Source organism: Pipistrellus kuhlii, unplaced genomic scaffold (assembly GCF_014108245.1).
Source record: "Pipistrellus kuhlii isolate mPipKuh1 unplaced genomic scaffold, mPipKuh1.p scaffold_m20_p_3, whole genome shotgun sequence".
Taxonomy (NCBI): domain Eukaryota; kingdom Metazoa; phylum Chordata; class Mammalia; order Chiroptera; family Vespertilionidae; genus Pipistrellus; species Pipistrellus kuhlii.
Window position 1 is genome coordinate 92,523,173 of NW_023425529.1, and position 17,260 is coordinate 92,540,432.

At 43.0% G+C, this 17,260-nt stretch overlaps 1 protein-coding gene and 1 pseudogene across 8 annotated transcripts in view; one reads left to right on the plus strand and one right to left on the minus strand.

The window, feature by feature from the left end:
- IFT88 (intraflagellar transport 88) overlaps positions 1–10,379 on the plus strand; it is a 178,072-nt gene extending 167,693 nt beyond the window's left edge. For 7 of the 8 annotated variants that reach the window (XM_045588524.1, XM_045588518.1, XM_045588521.1 and 4 more), the window contains 2 exons: positions 9,698–9,808; positions 10,054–10,379. In XM_045588524.1, coding sequence (XP_045444480.1) covers positions 9,698–9,808; positions 10,054–10,175 — 233 coding nt within the window. In that variant the 3' untranslated portion in view covers positions 10,176–10,379. The remainder of the gene's footprint in view (positions 1–9,697; positions 9,809–10,053) is intronic. The other variant, XM_045588522.1, reaches the window with a different exon arrangement.
- Positions 8,769–8,866, minus strand: LOC118730936 (annotated as a pseudogene).
- Positions 10,380–17,260: the final 6,881 nt, after the last annotated feature.

Below are 17,260 nucleotides of genomic sequence, written 5' to 3' on the forward strand. Positions count from 1 at the left end.
AAGGGCAAACAGCAATATTAAAATATTCTAATTAATTTCCTTTCAATGTGCATGAATTCGTGCACCAGGCCACTAGTTACCAGTAACGAATTCCAATGTTTATTAATGACTGATTACTATAATCGTGATACATTCATTTTCCTTATGTGCCTTACATGCAGGCACACCATTTCTCTCCACTAATACTAGCAGCAAATATTTTATCAGCTATTGCCATGTCATTAATCTTGAACTGATTTATTTGGTGTGCTCAACAGGAAATATTTCCTTTTCAGAGAATAAGAAAAATAGTCCCTAGCCAGTTTTGCTCAGTGGATAGAGCATCTGCCTGTGGACTGAAAGGTCCCAGGTTCGATTCGGGTCAGGCACATGCCCCGGTTGTGGGCTCAGTCCCCAGGAGGGGGTGTGCGGGATGTAGCCAATCAATGATTCTCTCTCCCTTTCTCTCTGAAATCAATAAAAATATTTTTTTAAAAACACACAAGAAAATTTGGTTTATTTGTGTTGCCCTTATTAATTTGTGTAGTTATTCAGTGACTGGTAAATGTTCAAGAAAAAAATATTAATTTTTATTAAAATGTTTTATTAGGCCGAAACCGGTTTGGCTCAATGGATAGAGCGTCGGCTTGGGGACTGAAGGGTCCCGGGTTCGATTCCGGTAAAGGGCATGTACCTTGGTTGTGGGCATATCTCCGGTAGGGGGTGTGCAGGAGGCAGCTGATCGATGACTCTCTCTCATCGATGTTTCTAACTATCTCTCTCCCTTCCTCTCTGTACAATATCAATAAAATATATATATATTTTTAAATGTTATATTAGTTTATGTTAATAATTACTCATTTATTTCAGCCCTTTGTATTCAGCATATCTATTAAAATAAACCCACATTTGCCGAAACCAGTTTGGCTCAGTGGATAGAGCATCGGCCTGCAGACTGAAAGGTCCCAGGTTCGATTCCGGTCAAGGGCAAGTACCTTGTTTGCAGGCACATCCCCCTCAGCTGGTCCCCACAGTAAATTGGCCTGGAGGTCAATTCCTCCTAGTGATACCAACAACAATCAAGGCTTAACTACAACAAAACTGTGCACACAGCCCACAAAGGGGCGCACCAAGAGTGTCCACCTCAGATAATTGGGAAGACACCCAGCACATAAGGCCACTGTATCAACACAGGGAAGCAGCCAAAATGGGGAGACAAAGAAACATGTCACAAATGAAAGAAATGGAGGAAAGCAAACTATTGGATATAGAGTTCAAAACCACGGTTATAAGGTTACTCAAGAATCTTCTAGAAACTGCCAATAAATTTAGACCCTCGGGGGTATGAAAAAAAACAACTAGAAATTATGCATACACTGACTGAAATAAAGAGTAATATACAAAGATCCAACAGGAGACTAGAGGATCAGGATCGCAAGTATCAAGTCAAATATTTGAAATACAAAGAAGCAAAAAAAACACCCAACCAGAAAAGCAAAAAGATGAAAGAATCCAAAAATATGAAGATAATATAAGGAGCCTCTGGGACAACTTCCAGCATACCAACATCAGAATTATGGGGGTGCCAGAAGAAGAGAGATAGCAAGATACTGAAAACCTATTTGGAGAAATATTGACAGAAAACATCCCCTACCTGGTGAAAGAAATAGACTTACAAGTCCAGGAAGCACAGAGAACTCCAAACAAAAGAAATACAAAGAGGACCACACCAAGACACATCATAATTAAAATGCCAAGGGCAAAAGACAAAGAGAGAATATTAAAAGCACCAAGAGAAAAACAGTTAGTGACCTACAAGGGAGCACCCATAGGACTATCAGCTGATTTCTCAACAGAAACTATGCAGGCCAGACGGGAATGGCAAGAAATATTCATAGTGATGAATATCAAGAACCTACAACCAAGATTACTCTACCTAGCAAAGCTATCATTCAGAATTGAAGGTCAGATAAAGAGCTTCACAGATAATAAAAAGCTAAAAGAATTCATCACTGCCAAACCAGAGGGACCGCAGGAGAGCTCCAGGGCATGTCCGGCCTGTCTCGCTCAGTCCCGATCAGCTGGAGCTCAGCAGCAAGCTAACCTACCAGCCAAGTATCTGCCCCCCGGTAGTAGTCAGTGCATGTCATAGTAACTGCCCAACCAGTTGACTGTCTGCCCCCTGGTGGTCAGTGCATGCCATAGCAAGCAATTGAGTGGCCTTAGCATATCATTAGCATATTATGCTTTAATTGGTTGAATGGCCGACCAGACACTTAGTATGTTAGGCTATTATTCTATAGGACTAGTGGCCCGGTGCACAAAATTCGTGCAGGAAGGGCCGGAGGGTGTCTCTCAGCCTGGCCTGCATCCTCTCCAATCTGAGACCCCTGTGGGATGGGGCCTAAACTGGCAGTCGAACAACTCCCTCGAAATCTGGGACTGCTGGCTCCTAACCACCCACCTGCCTGCCTGCCACCTGCTTGATCACCCCTAACCACTCTGCCTTCACCCCCCTGCCGGCCTGCTCATCTGCAACTGGCTCCCTCCTGGCCTGCGCATCCCCAACTGCCCTCCCCGCCTGGCCTGATCATCCCCCAATTGCCTTCCCCTCCTGGCCTGATCACCCTTACCCACCTCTGCCTCAGCCCTGCCACCACGGCTTTGTCCGGAAGGATTCTGGAAGGTCTCATGGTCTAATTAGCATATTACCCTTTTATTAATATAGATAGGATATGACATACTGCCATAACTATAACATGTATCAGCATTACTCTGTGAGAACACATACTTCATGTGATAGGAAGGCATCTAATCCATTACACTAGGGGTGTCGAACTCAATCAGAGGAGGGGCCAAAATCTAAAATCCAGCCTAAATCGCGGGCCGAATGGTTTACTGAACACTCATAAACTGTCATTGTGATGGAAACGCAGCGGAGTGCAGTGATGACAGCGCGGTGCGGGCCACATTGCAAGGCCTGGCGGGACGGATTTGGCCCACAGGCCTTGTGTTTGACACATGTGCATTACACTGTATATGTTGTAAGTAGTAGAAAACACCATGTTCATAGCAATAATGTACACCCTGTGACTTTCCTTCCTGATTCGGGAATGGTTCCCCAGCTCTCTGAACCTTTCCTGGCCCCTAATTTTATTTATTTTTTTATTTTATTTTATTTTTATTTTTTGTCACTCAGTGTAACTTTATTTACTGTTTATTGCACATGATTTGAGGTCTTTAATTTCTAACCACCAAAGATTCAAAGGACTTTTTTTTTCATGAAGTTTAACATTAACATCAGTGAATTCATGTACTTTTATTATAAACATCTGAATTATTCACATTGTCATAGATCCCGAACTCATAAGCATGTACCATGCTCAGGCAGGCAGCAAGCCAGGAAGCCACTCTGCAAGCAAACAGATAACTCTGCACAAGGAGAAAAGTCATAGCACAATATTTAATGTTCAACCTGAGTCACCTCAGAATGTTATATATATTGACTTCTTGATTTTTAACAGAGAGAAAGGGAGATAGAGAGCTAGAAACGTCAATGAGAGAGAAACATCGATCAGCTGCCTCTTGCACACCCCCTACTGGGGATGCACCCGCAACCAAGTATATGCCTTTGACTGGAATCGAACCTGGGACCTTTCAGTCCGCAGACCGACGCTCTACCACTGAGCCAAACCAGCTTCGGCTATATTGACTTCTTAATGCATACAGTATCAGAAACTCAACTGCTTGGGTGGTGATGGGTTGACCTGATTTCAGGAGGATTATTCCTGGAATAATTAAGGAAAGGGTGGCTCAATCTTTTCTTAGTTGCTTACTCCTTCCCAGCACCTTCATCTTTCTTCTCATCCTCAGCTTCTCAGGCATCTTCTCCTTCACTTCCTCCTTCTTCCTCCTTTGCATCCTCAAATTCTTCCTTGGCACCTTCTTCCTCTTCCTCTCCTTCCTCTTCATCAGCCACTTCCTTTTCCTTTTCTTCAGCTTCTCCTTCAGACGAGAGCTCACCCTTAGCTTCCTAATGGTCTCCTTCACCTCAATCTGCTCCTCCTGGACGTGACTGGTGTATTAAGAAGGAAAGGAGCGAGCGGACATCAAGTAAGAGCTAGTCTGTAAACCACCTTAGGCAGATCGGCCAAAGAACTGGGAACTCTGGGTGCAGCCACTGGCTATGCTTCCCACACCGGTGAACTGAGCAGGGTATTCTCCAAGAGTTTCCTGTAAGATGCAGTGTCAATGTCCAAAGCCAATTTGAGGAGGTCCTGGTATTCTTTTAAATATCATGCCATTTCACTCTCTGTAGTTCTCAACTCATTTAATTTGTTTGTGTCCTGCATAGCACTAACATCGGATTTCTGCTTATCCTCCAGCTCTTGCAGCTGCTTTTCCAGAGCTTAGTTCATGCCCTGGCATGTTTTGATCTTTCACAGTTCAATTTTCTGAACCTATTTGTTTTTATCTTCCCTCTATGAAATAGTAATTGTTGTTTGTTGGACATAAAACCCACCCCAACTTACAAATATTGCTCCATTTTTACCTGCCTGTTTATGGCAATGTTTCTCCATGAAAGTTTATGAAAATAATGAAATGAAGATATTCACATTATACCCTTAGAGATTTTTAAAATATAAAATATTTATCAATTCTATTCACGACTTTTCAACTGGACAACTAAAGTTTTCTGAAGAGTTCAGCTTTCATCTTTTTAAAAATATATATTTTTTTTATTTCAGAGAATTGGAGAGGGAGGAAGAAAGATAAAAACATTAATGATAAGAGAGAGTCATTGATTGGCTGCCTCGTGCAGACTCCCTACTGGGGATTGAGCCCACAACCCAGTCTTGTGCCCTTGACTAGAATTGAACCTGGGACTCTTCAGTCCACAGGCTGATGCTCTATCCACTGAGCCAAACCAGATAGGGCCAGTTTTCACCTTTAAAAGACTGTTTTTAAAAGAAAAAAAGTTTATTCTTTCTGTGGGACTGTAGTACTTCAGTCTTGGAATTACACATTAGGATTTCAGAAAGGCTTTGGATGCCTGAGAGCAATGTTGGGGTTTTGTTATATTCATATAGTTAACTTATATCTGTATAAAAAAGTGAAGTGAAAGCGATATTGCCCAGAGCAATAGTTTTCAAATTTTCTTTGGGTGAGCTCACTCAGGCACTTTGAAAGACCCCCATTTGCATTTGTAGATGAAAAAATCTGACTTAATTTTACCAAAATAAAAAAAATAGAACAAAATAAAATACTGTGGTCACATTTATTGCATTTTTTATTTATTTTATTTTTCTTTTTTTTTCTTTTTTAAATCAATCTTTATTGTTCATATTATTACAAAGGTTCCTCATTTCTTCCCCCCTCCACCAGGTTCCCACCCCACCCTCTGCCCCCTCCCCATCCCCCATTGTCCTCATCCATAGGTGCACAGTTTATGTTCAGTCTCTTCCTCCCTCCCTTTCCCCAATAGTAAATCCCTTTTCAGACAGCAAATTAGTTACTTAGCATTTTCTCATATCAACAATACCTCCACATGCCCAACAATACACTTCACACAAAAGACATTTCCAAATAGGTCAACCAGCCTCATCCAGGCCCCACCCAAGGCACTCACAGATCAACACCTCAGCGCTATACTAACTCAACACATCCAGATCTAAGCCTTCATCACTTGATTCAGCAGACCCTCAAGTTCCCACAAAAGTTTCCAGCCATGTCTGAGAGGCAGCCGTGGGGCAGGGGCAGGCGAGGAGCGAGCTGTTCCGGGCCTGGCTGCTCCGGGACTGGCCTCTGTTGCTCTGGTTCGTTCCACAACCAGCTGTTCCGGGTCTGGTCACTGCCGCTCCCGACCTAGTTGCTCTGGACTTGGCTGCTGCTGCTCCGGGCCTGGCTGCACCCAACCCAGCTGCTCTGGGCCCGGCTGTTCCGGGCCCGGCTGCTCTGGGCCTGGCCGCTCCCAGCCTGGCAGCCGCTGCTTCGGCCCCATTTGCATTTGTAGATGAAACAATCTGACTTAATTTTACCAAAATAAAAAATTAGAACAAAATACTGTGGTCACATTTATTGCATTTTTTAAAAATTTTTTGAAATTTCATTTTTTGTAATTTGATAAATCCTTATTGTTCAGATTATTACAATTGTTTCTCCTTACCTCCCCCACCCCACTGTCCTCATCCATAGGTGTACGATTTTTGTCCAGTCACTTCCCGTACCCCCCACACCCCTTTTCCCCTAAGAATTATCAATCCCCTTCCATTCAATGCTGCTATTATATTCACGTTTATTCTGTTCATCAAATTTTTTTATTTGCTTGATTTTTAGATTCACTTGTTGATACATATGTATTTGTTGTTCATAATTTTTATCTTTACTTTTTTCTTCTTCCTCTTCTTAAAGAATACCTTTCAGCATTTCATATAATACTGGTTTGGTGATGATGAACTCCATTAGCTTTTTCTTATCTGTGAAGCGCTTTATCTGACCTTCAATTCTGAATAATAGCTTTGCTTGGTAGAGTAATCTTGGTTGTAAGCTCTTGTTATTCATCACTTTGACTATTTCTTGCCACTTCCTTCTGGCCTGCATAGTTTCTGTTGAGAAATCAGCTGACAATTGTATAGGTGCTCCCTTATAGGTAACTGGTTTTTTTTCCTTGCTGCTTTTAATTAAGGTGACTAGATTGTCTTGCTTTTGGCATGACAGTACCGATTTTTTTTTTAATATATATTTTATTGATTTTTTTTTTACAGAGAGGAAGAGGGAGGGATAATTAGAAACATCAATGAGAGAGAATCACCGATTAGCTGCCACTTGCACATCCCCCACTGAGAATGTGCCCACAACAAAGGTACATGCCCTTAACTAGAATCGAACCTGGGACCTTTTAGTCTGCTAGCCGACGCTCTGTCCATTGAGCCAAACCGGTTTCGACGACAGTACCGATTTTTAGTAATTTGTCCTGCATCCCGTGGCGTTTTTAAAAAGTCCCAACTTTTTTAAAATGCTGTGGGATGCGGGACAAATTGTTAAAAATCGGGACTGTCCCTCCAAAAGTGGGATGATCTGGTCACCTTACTTTTAATATTTTCTCTTTGTCTTTTGCTCTTGGCATTTTATGTGTCTTGGTGTGGTCCTCTTTGAATTCCTTTTGTTCGGGGTTCTGTGCACTTCCTGGACTTGAATCTAGGTGGGGGAAGTTCTTTCACCAGGTGGGGGAAGTTTTCAGTCATTATTTCTTCAAATAGGTTTTCAGTATCTTGTTCTTTCTCTTCTTCTAGCACCCCTATAATTCTGATGGTACGCTTGAAGTTGTCCCAGAGGCTCCTTACACTATCTTAAATTTTTGGATTCTTTTTTATTTTTGCTTTTCCGATTGTTTTTTGCTTCTTTGTATTTCAAATCTTTGATTCTTGCCTTCCTCTAGTCTGCTGTTGGGTCTCTGTATAATATTTTTTATTTCAGTCAGCGTATGTTTAATTTCTACTTGGTCCTTTTTCATATCCTCAAGGGTCTCATTAAATTTATCACCCTTTTCTAGGCAATTCTTATAACTGTGGTTTTGAACTCTTTATTCAGTCATTTGTTTTCCTCCATTTCTTTCGTTTGTGATCTATTTTTTTGTCTCCTCATTTTCGCTGCTTCCCTGAGTTGGGAGGGTGGCTTTGTGTGTTTGTTGTCCTATGGCCCAGGTGGGTCAGCCTCCCCAGTTACCTGAGGTGGACACTCTTGATGCTCCCCTTTGTGGCCTGTGGGTACAGACTTGTAGTTAAGTCTTGATTGTTGTTGGTGTCACTGGGAGGAATTGACCTCCAAGCCAATTGGCTGTGAGGACCCACTCTGTTTATAATGGAAGAATTGCTCTGCTAGAAACACGGTTATGGGGCAGAACTTATTTCAATGGGGCTTTGGTATTCACTGAGTCTGCCTCTTGAATGTGTTCCTTATGAGAGTAGTTGAAATCTGGTGTCGTCTCACACCGACCACTAGATACACTAGCTTCTGGATCTCCAATAGGGTGCAGGTCAGCCACTGTCTGAGGCCGCCCAGCAGGAGTTAGAGTGAGAGCTACAGTTTTCTCCTCTTTGCTTGGGGTTTGGAGGTTTTGGAACTGCCTGACCAAAGCTGCAGTTTGTTAGGTTAAGCTGTGACAGGGCAGGCCATTTATATGCAAAAGCCGCTTCGAGGAGCTTGGGTGGGTTTGTAGATTGTGTGGGGTGGAGTCTCAGGGTGTCACTAGGCTAGGGCATGGCAAACAGCGCCAGTCAGCCTGCTCTGTGTTTCCATGTTTCCAAGTCCCCGCGTCCCAAGTCCCAGCACAGTAAACAATGATTGCTGGGCATACCTCTGCAAGAAAGCCACCCTCACTTTCCGACCCGGTGGTTGACAGTCCAGCTTCTCCCCAAAGGAGTTTGGGTCGCCAGCATCTCTCCAGAAACTGGATTTCAGAGTAATCGGGAGCTTGTCTCCCTTAGGATTGAAAAAAGCAGCACATCCAGTCGCCTGCCACCAGCCCAATTCGCGCTCCTCCGTACTTCAGCTTTTCGGTGCTTGTGCATGTCTCAAGGCTCTTTTATCTTTTCTTCTAGTTGTAGAACTTTCACTCAGCCAGCTTTCCCATGGTTCTGGTGATAGACGTTTTGTCTTTTAATTGTAGTTTTGAAATTGTTGTGCGAGGCAGCAGTTTAAGTGTTTATCTATGCCACCATCTTGGTTTTCTCTGCATTTTATTTTTAATAATATCAACAATGCAGGGAAATAGTAAGTTTTTTATAAGAACCCAGAGAGGACTTATAATTTTGGTTCATTTGACCAGCCTTAAAATGTGGGTATTTTAGTAACAAACTATAGAAATGATCCCTGAAAGTATAGTCTTAAAATGTGGGTATTTTAAAGGCCATCTTGTTTTGAAGTATATTTATTGACATTGTCAATAAGCTAAAATATAAAGTATACTCAAAAATGATCAGAGCATATCTGTGGACTACTCTCATTGAAAGTGAAGCTTTCATAACAACAACAAAAAAAGAATATTGTGGTTATTTTAAGAGGAGAAATAAAAATTGTGGGACTGGAAGAATGGTTCTTTAAAATATATAATAGAGATTTAAGATTCAAAAGTACTGCTAATATTTCTTACTAATGTGAGTGTTCAACTTTATTGCAGTGATGTGAATTGCATTATTTCCCATGGCAGCCATTCCATATTCAGGCACTATCATCCTTTTCAAATTATTCCTTATATTGAGCCAAGATGGATCATACTATGCAGAGCAAATCTAATATTCTTTATATGAATATTCTTCAAATGTTTGAAGAAAATTGATTGTATATCTATGTTATTTCATACCTAGTTTGAGCTTGCATAGTCTCTTTGTGTGTTTTTTTTCCATTTGATGTGCTTTTAGAGACACTCAGCTGCCTTGATATGAGGTTGATGACACAGCTCATATTGATCTTAAAACCCTATTTGTTCGTTCTCCAGTTGCTTTGTTCTTTGCTAGATTAAACTTGGCAAAGTGGTCTATAGCTTTTCACAAGTGAATTGGTAAAATTGAAACCTATAATTAAGCACACATTTGAAAATATATATGTAAAGTTGGCTTCAAACGAAACAACCTTGGTAAATAAGTATGCTTTAACTTCATGATGTAGTATTGTTTTCTCAAATTGTTAAACAAATGCATTTTTATTTTTGTGTTTTCAGATAGTGGCCAGAACTGTAGTGCCAATAGTAAAGGTGAACAGCTAAGTGCCAAACTCAGAGCTTTACCCGGGACAAACGAGCCTTATGAAAGTAGCAGTCACAAAGAAATAGGCAAGTGCCCATGTTCCCCACCCAGCCCACAGGCACAACAGGTCTGAAAACTGGTGAGATGGCAAAATGTATAATTGGGCATTAAGAATTTAAATATATACAGAGAATTAAAATTACAGGGGAGAGCATTTCTGTTCACTCTGCATTGTTCTCACAGTTTTGATAATGAGACTAAATGGCTTCATGTTTGTTTTGTTGTTATTGTTTTTATATCATTCTAATGGAACTATCTGCTTTCAACCTAGATGCCTCATATGTGGATCCACTTGGCCCTCAAGTAGAAAGACCAAAGACTGCGGCCAAGAAAAGACTGGAGGAGGATGATTTTGCTGATGAAGAGTTAGGAGATGATTTGCTTCCAGAATAAAATGTATATTATATTATTGATTAAAGGAAAGATATTACCTTGCAAGATAATACCAATGTTAAACCTTGGATTAGATATACAGACTTTAATTTTGTACAATTCCAAAGTTTTTAATAAGTGTATTGTATTCTATGAGTATGGGTTTAAATCTTGTTCTGTTTTTTTGTTTGTTTGTTTTTTTAATGGAAAAAAAACATGTAAAACTAATCCATTAAGCTATAACTTCCTTACCCTTTTGAAAACATTGACCCTCCCCCAATAAGAAATGAATTTTGTTAGACAACCAGTTATATCACACACACACACACACACACACACACTTATGCATAAAAATTACCTTTTAATACTGTAGTGTATCCTACTTTCTATAATTTCATTTTTAAAGTGTTATAATGAAAACTACATTGATTTCTTGGCTTGCAGCTTGAATAATACTATGCTAGGACATATCATTGCAGGATATTTACTTAAGCTAAATTGCTTCCGGTTTGGAAACTATACTTCTTTGGAAATTTGCCTTAGTGGGGATGAAATTACTACTAGAAGCCTGGTGCACAAAATTCATGCTTAGGTGGGAGAGGGAGAAGGTCTTTCAGCCCAGCTAGTGCCTCACACAGTCTGGGACCCCTCGGGAGATGGCGGACAGCCAGGTCACAGGCCCAAACCAGCAGTCAGACATCCCTCTTGCACCCCGGGACGCTGCGTGCACCGGTGACCATACTTTTCTTTTTTTCAGTTGACAGGCCTTCATTTCTTTCTTTTTCTTTTTTTTATTAAGGTATTATATGTGTACATTTCTTATATTGGCCCCCTCACCCGACTCCCATACATGCCCTCACACCCCAATGTTTTGCATCTGTTGGTTAATCTTTTTTAAAAAAATATATTTTATTGATTTTTTACAAAGAGGAAGGGAGAGGGATAGAAAGTTAGAAACATCGATGAGAGAGAATCATTGATCAGCTGCCTCTTGCAACCAAGGTACATGCCCTTGACCAGAATCAAACCTGAGACCTTTCAGTCTGCAGGCTGACGCTCTGTCCATTAGCCAAACCAGTTTTGGCTGTTGGTTATTCTTATATGCATACATATAAGTCCTTCGGTTGATCTCTTATCTCCCCCATCTCCCCCTAACCTTCCTGCTGTAATTTGACAGTCTGTTTGATGCTTTACTGCCTTTGTATCTATCTTTTTTTCCATCAGTTTATAATGTTTTTTATATCCACAAATTAGTGATATCATGTGGTATTTTTCTTTCAATGACTAGCTTATTTCACTTAGCATAATGTTCTCCCATTCTATCCAGGTTGCTGAAAATGGTGAGAATTCCTTCTTTTTTATGGTAACATTGTATTCCATTGTGTAGATGTACCATAGTTTTCTGATCCAGTCATCTGCTGACAGGCACCTAAGCTGTTTCCAAATCTTAGCTATTGTAAATTGTGCTGCTGTGAACATAGGGGTGCAAATATCCATTCTGATTAGTCTTTCTAGTTTCTTAGGCTATATTCCTGAGAGTGGGATTACTGGGTCAAATGGGAGTTCCATTTTCAGTTTGAGGACACTCCACACTGTTTTCTACAGTGGCTGCTCCAGTCTGCATTCCCACCAGCAGTGACCGAGGGTTCCTTTTCCTCCGCATCCTTGCCAACACTTGTCATTTGTTGATTTGTAGATGACAGTCAATCTGACAGGCGTGAGATGGTACCATTTTTCACTTCTTCTTGGTTCTTCATTTTCTCTTTATTCTTACTCATATTGTCAAATTTTCTCCCATTCTTTTCAGCCACGTTATGACCATTTCTCTGAATTATTTCTCTCACATATTGTTTGCCTTCATTTCGTTTACTTCCTTTTCTGGCGATTCCTGCTTTTCTTTCATATGTGGGCTATTTCTTTGTCTCCCTCTGGACTCTCTTCTCCAGATGTCTGGTTATGTAGTTCTCTCTCTCCTGCATTGATTTAAAGGCACAAAATGCAATGCAACCAAGTACAACACACAAGGCACTGAACAGAAATGTATTCATGATATTTATAACCTCCAATAATGGTGACTACCAGAGAAAGGCAAATTAGGGAATAGGAGAGAAAGAAGAGGAGGAAACAGAAAGAAAAAAAAAGGATGTCAAAATGAAAATTGGGAAAAAGAAAAACAAAGAGAGACAAGAAAACGACTAAGAAAGAAAAAGGGAACAAACTATATATATGTATGGAGAAAACTCCAATAGAACAACCACTAATCCCAGCAAATGCTAGCAACAAGTACCTGGAGATTAATACAAACTACAATACTAACTAATATCAAGTGAGGCGAGGGAAAACAGAAGCAAAAACAAAACAAAAAAAGCAAAGAAGCAAAACAATCTCACAAAAACATAAAAACTTGATATAATCAACATTCAAGCAAACAACAAAAGTACAGAGAGAAAAACAATTTTTTGGATAGTTAAGACAGCGAAGAGAGAGGTATGTATGGAGTTGGAGCAGGGGATTGAAAATTAGATATATAAGTAGGGTGAAATATTAATGGGGTAAACAGAAAGAATAGGGAAAATCTAAAGCAAGAAAGGGTTAAAATAAACGACATCAAAAGGGGAAAGGTTAGGAACAGAGTGATGGCTTAAAGGTACAGTTGAGATAGAGTAAAACAATGCTAAAGAAAAGATGAAAATAGAATGTAGAACACTAATCCCAAAGTACAATAAAGAGAAAATAAATGACACTTAAAAAAAGGGGAAAAAGGTAAAATAGTAATGGTAATAATATTGATTGAAAATAAAAAATGTAATAAGATAAAATCCGTGGCTGTTGGGGCTGGTGTGATCCGTGAATGTGGAAGGGAGTCCTCAGAGCTGGAGTGAAATCAAGTGAGGGAAAAAATTAGTTTATTAAGCAAAAGATGAAAATAAAAAATTTCAAAAGTAAACAAATAAAAAAAATGAAATGTGCAGTAGTGAAGGTCATTCACGTGCTCTGTTGTTACGTTAGGCACGCCTGTTTCCCAGTCAGGACAGTATTGCAGTTCCCTGCGTTCCACTGCTTCTCAGTGTTGTAAGCCAGTCCTGATTTTTAAGCAAGTAGTGTGTCTTAATTTCTTGTATTCTTTTTTTTAAATATTTTTTTTTATTGATTTTCTTACAGAGAGGAAGGGAGAGAGATAGAGAGCTAGAAACATCGATGAGAGAGAAACATTGACCAGCCGCCGCTTGCACACCCACTACCGGGGATGTGCCTGCAACCAACGCACATGCCCTTGACCGGAATCGAACCTGGGACCTTTCAGTCCGACGCTCTACCGCTGAGCCAAACCGGTTTCGGCTGTTCCTTTGCTTTTGATTTCACAGGAGTCAGTCTTTGATCCCGCCCCCTGGGTGGCAGTGTTTCTGGATTGACTTCCGGGTCTAGCTGGCCTCTCTAGCCTGTGTTTAGATCCTTCTTTCCCTGTCGCACTCAGAACCGGTTTGTGGGAGTGGGCTGCCTCAGAGCTGGCTCTCCAATGGTCACTCCCTGCTCCGATCCCCAGGTCCCAGAAAAACAACTTTCCCCTTCAGTCGCCAGGGTGTCCCCACCTGGGTGGTCCTATGTATTGGGCTTAGTAATCAGAAGCAAGGATTTGAAGAGGAAGAAGCCCAAGTGTGCGAACAATGGGTCTGTGCGCCAGTCTAAGCAGCCGGCACACCTTTGAAATTCTTAGGCTGTTCCTCCAAATCAGATTAATATTGGATGCTTCTTAGAGTCCCCTTCTGTTAGCAGCTCTGAGGACTCCCTTCCACATTCACGGATCACACCAGCCCCAACAGCCACGGATTTTTCTAGGCACAGACTTCCCCAGTCCTACAGCTCCCGCGGTGTGCACGCTTCTCTCTCCCGTGGGAGAGACCTCACGTTATCCCAGGTGAAATCTGACCTTTCCATGTGGAGTGAGGAGCTCCTTTGAATCCGCATGTTTGCGCCAATTGGGGACCCGTGTTCTGGGGCTCACAGCTGATTGGTGGGTGCCATAGTTGTAGATTTTCAGGCTTCCAATAAGATCCACTTTCCCCTTCAAAATGGCACAGTCTCCATGACTGAGCCCGTAGCTCCAGGAGGGGGCCCAGCCGCAGTGGGGGCTGCCCGGTCAGGAGAACCCTGTGCAGCAGTCCCCGCCTTCTCCTGGAGTTCAGCTGTCCCTTAACTTGCCAACCAACACTCCCCGTGCGACCCTCAGCTGTTCTTTCTGCTCCTGGACAAGGCTCAGAACACGTCTGTGTATTCTGTCACCATTTTCTCCATCTCCGACCATACTTTTCATACAGGTGAAAGGCATCTTGCTGTTGTATGGGCAGCTATATTTCTTTGCCCTGATTATAAAAAGTAGTGCACATGATCCTTCTGAGGCACTAGTACCATTTTCTCCATCTTATGGGTGGAAAACTGAAGCAGGGAGAAGTTAAGTAATTGGCTTTGCCACACAGTTATAAGTGTCAGAATCAGGGGTGACCACAAGATGTGCAAGCCAGAGTCCATGCATATCATCGCTGCATCATCCTGTTTTTTTAGTGTTAGAGTAGTGCCGGGTTTAAGTTTTTTAATCTAAGAGACTGTTCCCAATATATAGGGAAGGGTCCCTAGGCCTGGCCAGCAATCACAGCCCATCCGTGAGGCAACCAGCAGGGCAGTGGGGGGAGGGTCTCCGCTGGCACCTGCCTTGGCTGGCCCCACCCCCAGCCACCGCCACCGCCGGTGCCTTCCTCTGCTCACTGGCACCCTCTTTGGCTGGCCTGGCACTGCCCACTCTCCAGCCCTGCTTTCCACCAACCGGTCATTCTGCAGGTCATTCCACTGTTTGGTCAATATGCATAATAGGGTTTTATATAGATAGATTAAAACAATATGGGATATCAAAGATGGCTGCAGAGGAGCTAGAAACTGCACAGACCACTTCCATGTGCCAAACTGGATTTACAGCCAAAATATAGAACAATCAACCTAAATAAACAACTGAAAAAGAACTAAACAGGAGTATTATATCCAAGGATTACTAGAAGAAGCTACACAGAGACTGGTAGAAGGGTGGAGACATGAAGAGGGCTGGTCCCTGCACCCAGGTGCAGTGGCTGAGAAGCCAGAAGGTTATTGTGGCTGCAGAAGTCCCCCCCGCCCCCCCAGGCCCAGTTGGTGTGGCTCAGAGGTTAAGCATCGACCTAGGAGCCAGAATGTCACAGTTCAATTCCCAGCCATGGCACATGCCCAGGCTGTAGGCTCAATGACCAGTGTGGGACACGCAGGAGTCAGGTGAACAATGATTCTCTCTCATCGTTGATGTTTTTCTCTCTCTTTCTCCCCTCATCTCTGAAGCCAATAAAAATATTTTTAAGCCCTCCCTGAGAAGAGTGGGGACTCAACCCCATGCCTTAATCCCCAAACCAGAGCACCAGAGCCTACATAACATCTGGCAGCAAAAATAAGCAGGGACTTTGCTGAGAAGAGAAGAAAATCTGCTACCAGCCCAGGTGCCCTCCTAAGGGGAATTGCACAGGAGCATGCTCTTGGGCACTTACCCAGGGCTCTTATAGAGGCAAGAAGACTCAGAAGCTATAGAGAGACGATCTGGGTAACATAGATTCAGAGATCTGGAGGTTTGGCTATTGAGGTCCCAGTCCTGAGTCAACATCCCCCACTGCCCACCAGCACCATCTCCCAGGGTCAGGCATTCCTTACAGCACCATCTGAGGAAAGGGCACTAACTCCAAATACTTCTAAGATCAAGTCCTGCAAAAAGCACTGTTGGCTGCATACAACAGAAACCTGAAGAAACTACTAGCAAAAAAAGGCTTTCAGATGGTCATTGAACTGGTAGCTTTGGGACGAAGGCCAGTCGGCCCTACCCCACAGGTCAGGGAGACTTCCTTGTCAGGGTCTCTGGCAGCAGGCAGCCAGAGAACTGAGGCAGGCTTCCATTTTCTCCCTCCATGGGCATGCGCCACTCTCAACAGGGGGCTGCCCTGGCTTGCATAGCCAAATCCTCCTAAGCTAAGTTCTTCAGGAGGAAGGGAGCACAACTCAGACCTAGGAAATTTGGTGCACCGCCCCTTTAGAGCCCTTCATTAGGGTCTCTGAAAGCAGAGCTAGGCAGAGGTGAGCAGAGGGCTCCCCTCCTAAGAACCAGCACCATGCCCGGTGTAGTGCTGCCTTGATTTATTCTTCCAAGGCCCGCTGGCACTTCCCTGCTGGTGCAGCTTTACAGGGGGAAAGGTGCACAACTCAGGACTGTGTCATTTGAGGTGCCCCCCTTAGGTCCTCCTATTAGGTCTCTGGTGGTACACTGCTGAGCTAGGGGAAGGTGAGCACTTTGCTTCCCTCCCAATGGTTGAGGGCTGCCTTGATCTGATCCTCCATGTCCGGCAAGAGGAGGGGGGAACAGGGAGCACATCTGAGAGCCCAGAGCTCCAGAATGCAGCTACAACATCAAAGTTTGTGAAGGCACGCCTGCAGAGCCACGGGGAGGAGGCATGCAGTTTTCTCATGGGCCAGTGCCATCACCAATGGAAGACTAACTTTATCTGTTTTCAAACCCCCCCGCTGGCCATCTCCTGCTGGACTATTCCAAGGGAGGAAGGAGGCTCCACTCAGAGCTGGACATTCAGAGTGCATCTATCTCAGAGGCTTCAGTCCAGGACTTGAGCAGGTGTGGCTACAGAGCTAAAAGCTGCACTCGCAGCTCACCCCCTCCCATTTCACCCCACGGTGCACTCCTAATGAAGGCTTTCTCTTTCTGTTTGCCTAAAGTCCAGTGACCCTGTCCTGTCTTACTGAGCTTGATCCTGCAGTGAGGACGGCTGGCTATACCAGCCTGAGCCTGCAGTGTGCTCCTCCTGGGGGGCTAGATTTGAAGGCTGTAGCAGAGACCAAATGGTATGGCTCTGTTATAGGAGCCATATTCTTCCCGTTGTGTGCTAGACCAGGCTGCATTGAACTAGGAGACCAACTAGCCCTGTCGGCTCAATCTGGTTACTAGGACCCACTGAGCTTGAGCCTTATGGAAGGGCCAGTGGGGCATGGCCATCATGGGCCACTCTACAGCCTTCCTTCCTAAGACTCTGGAG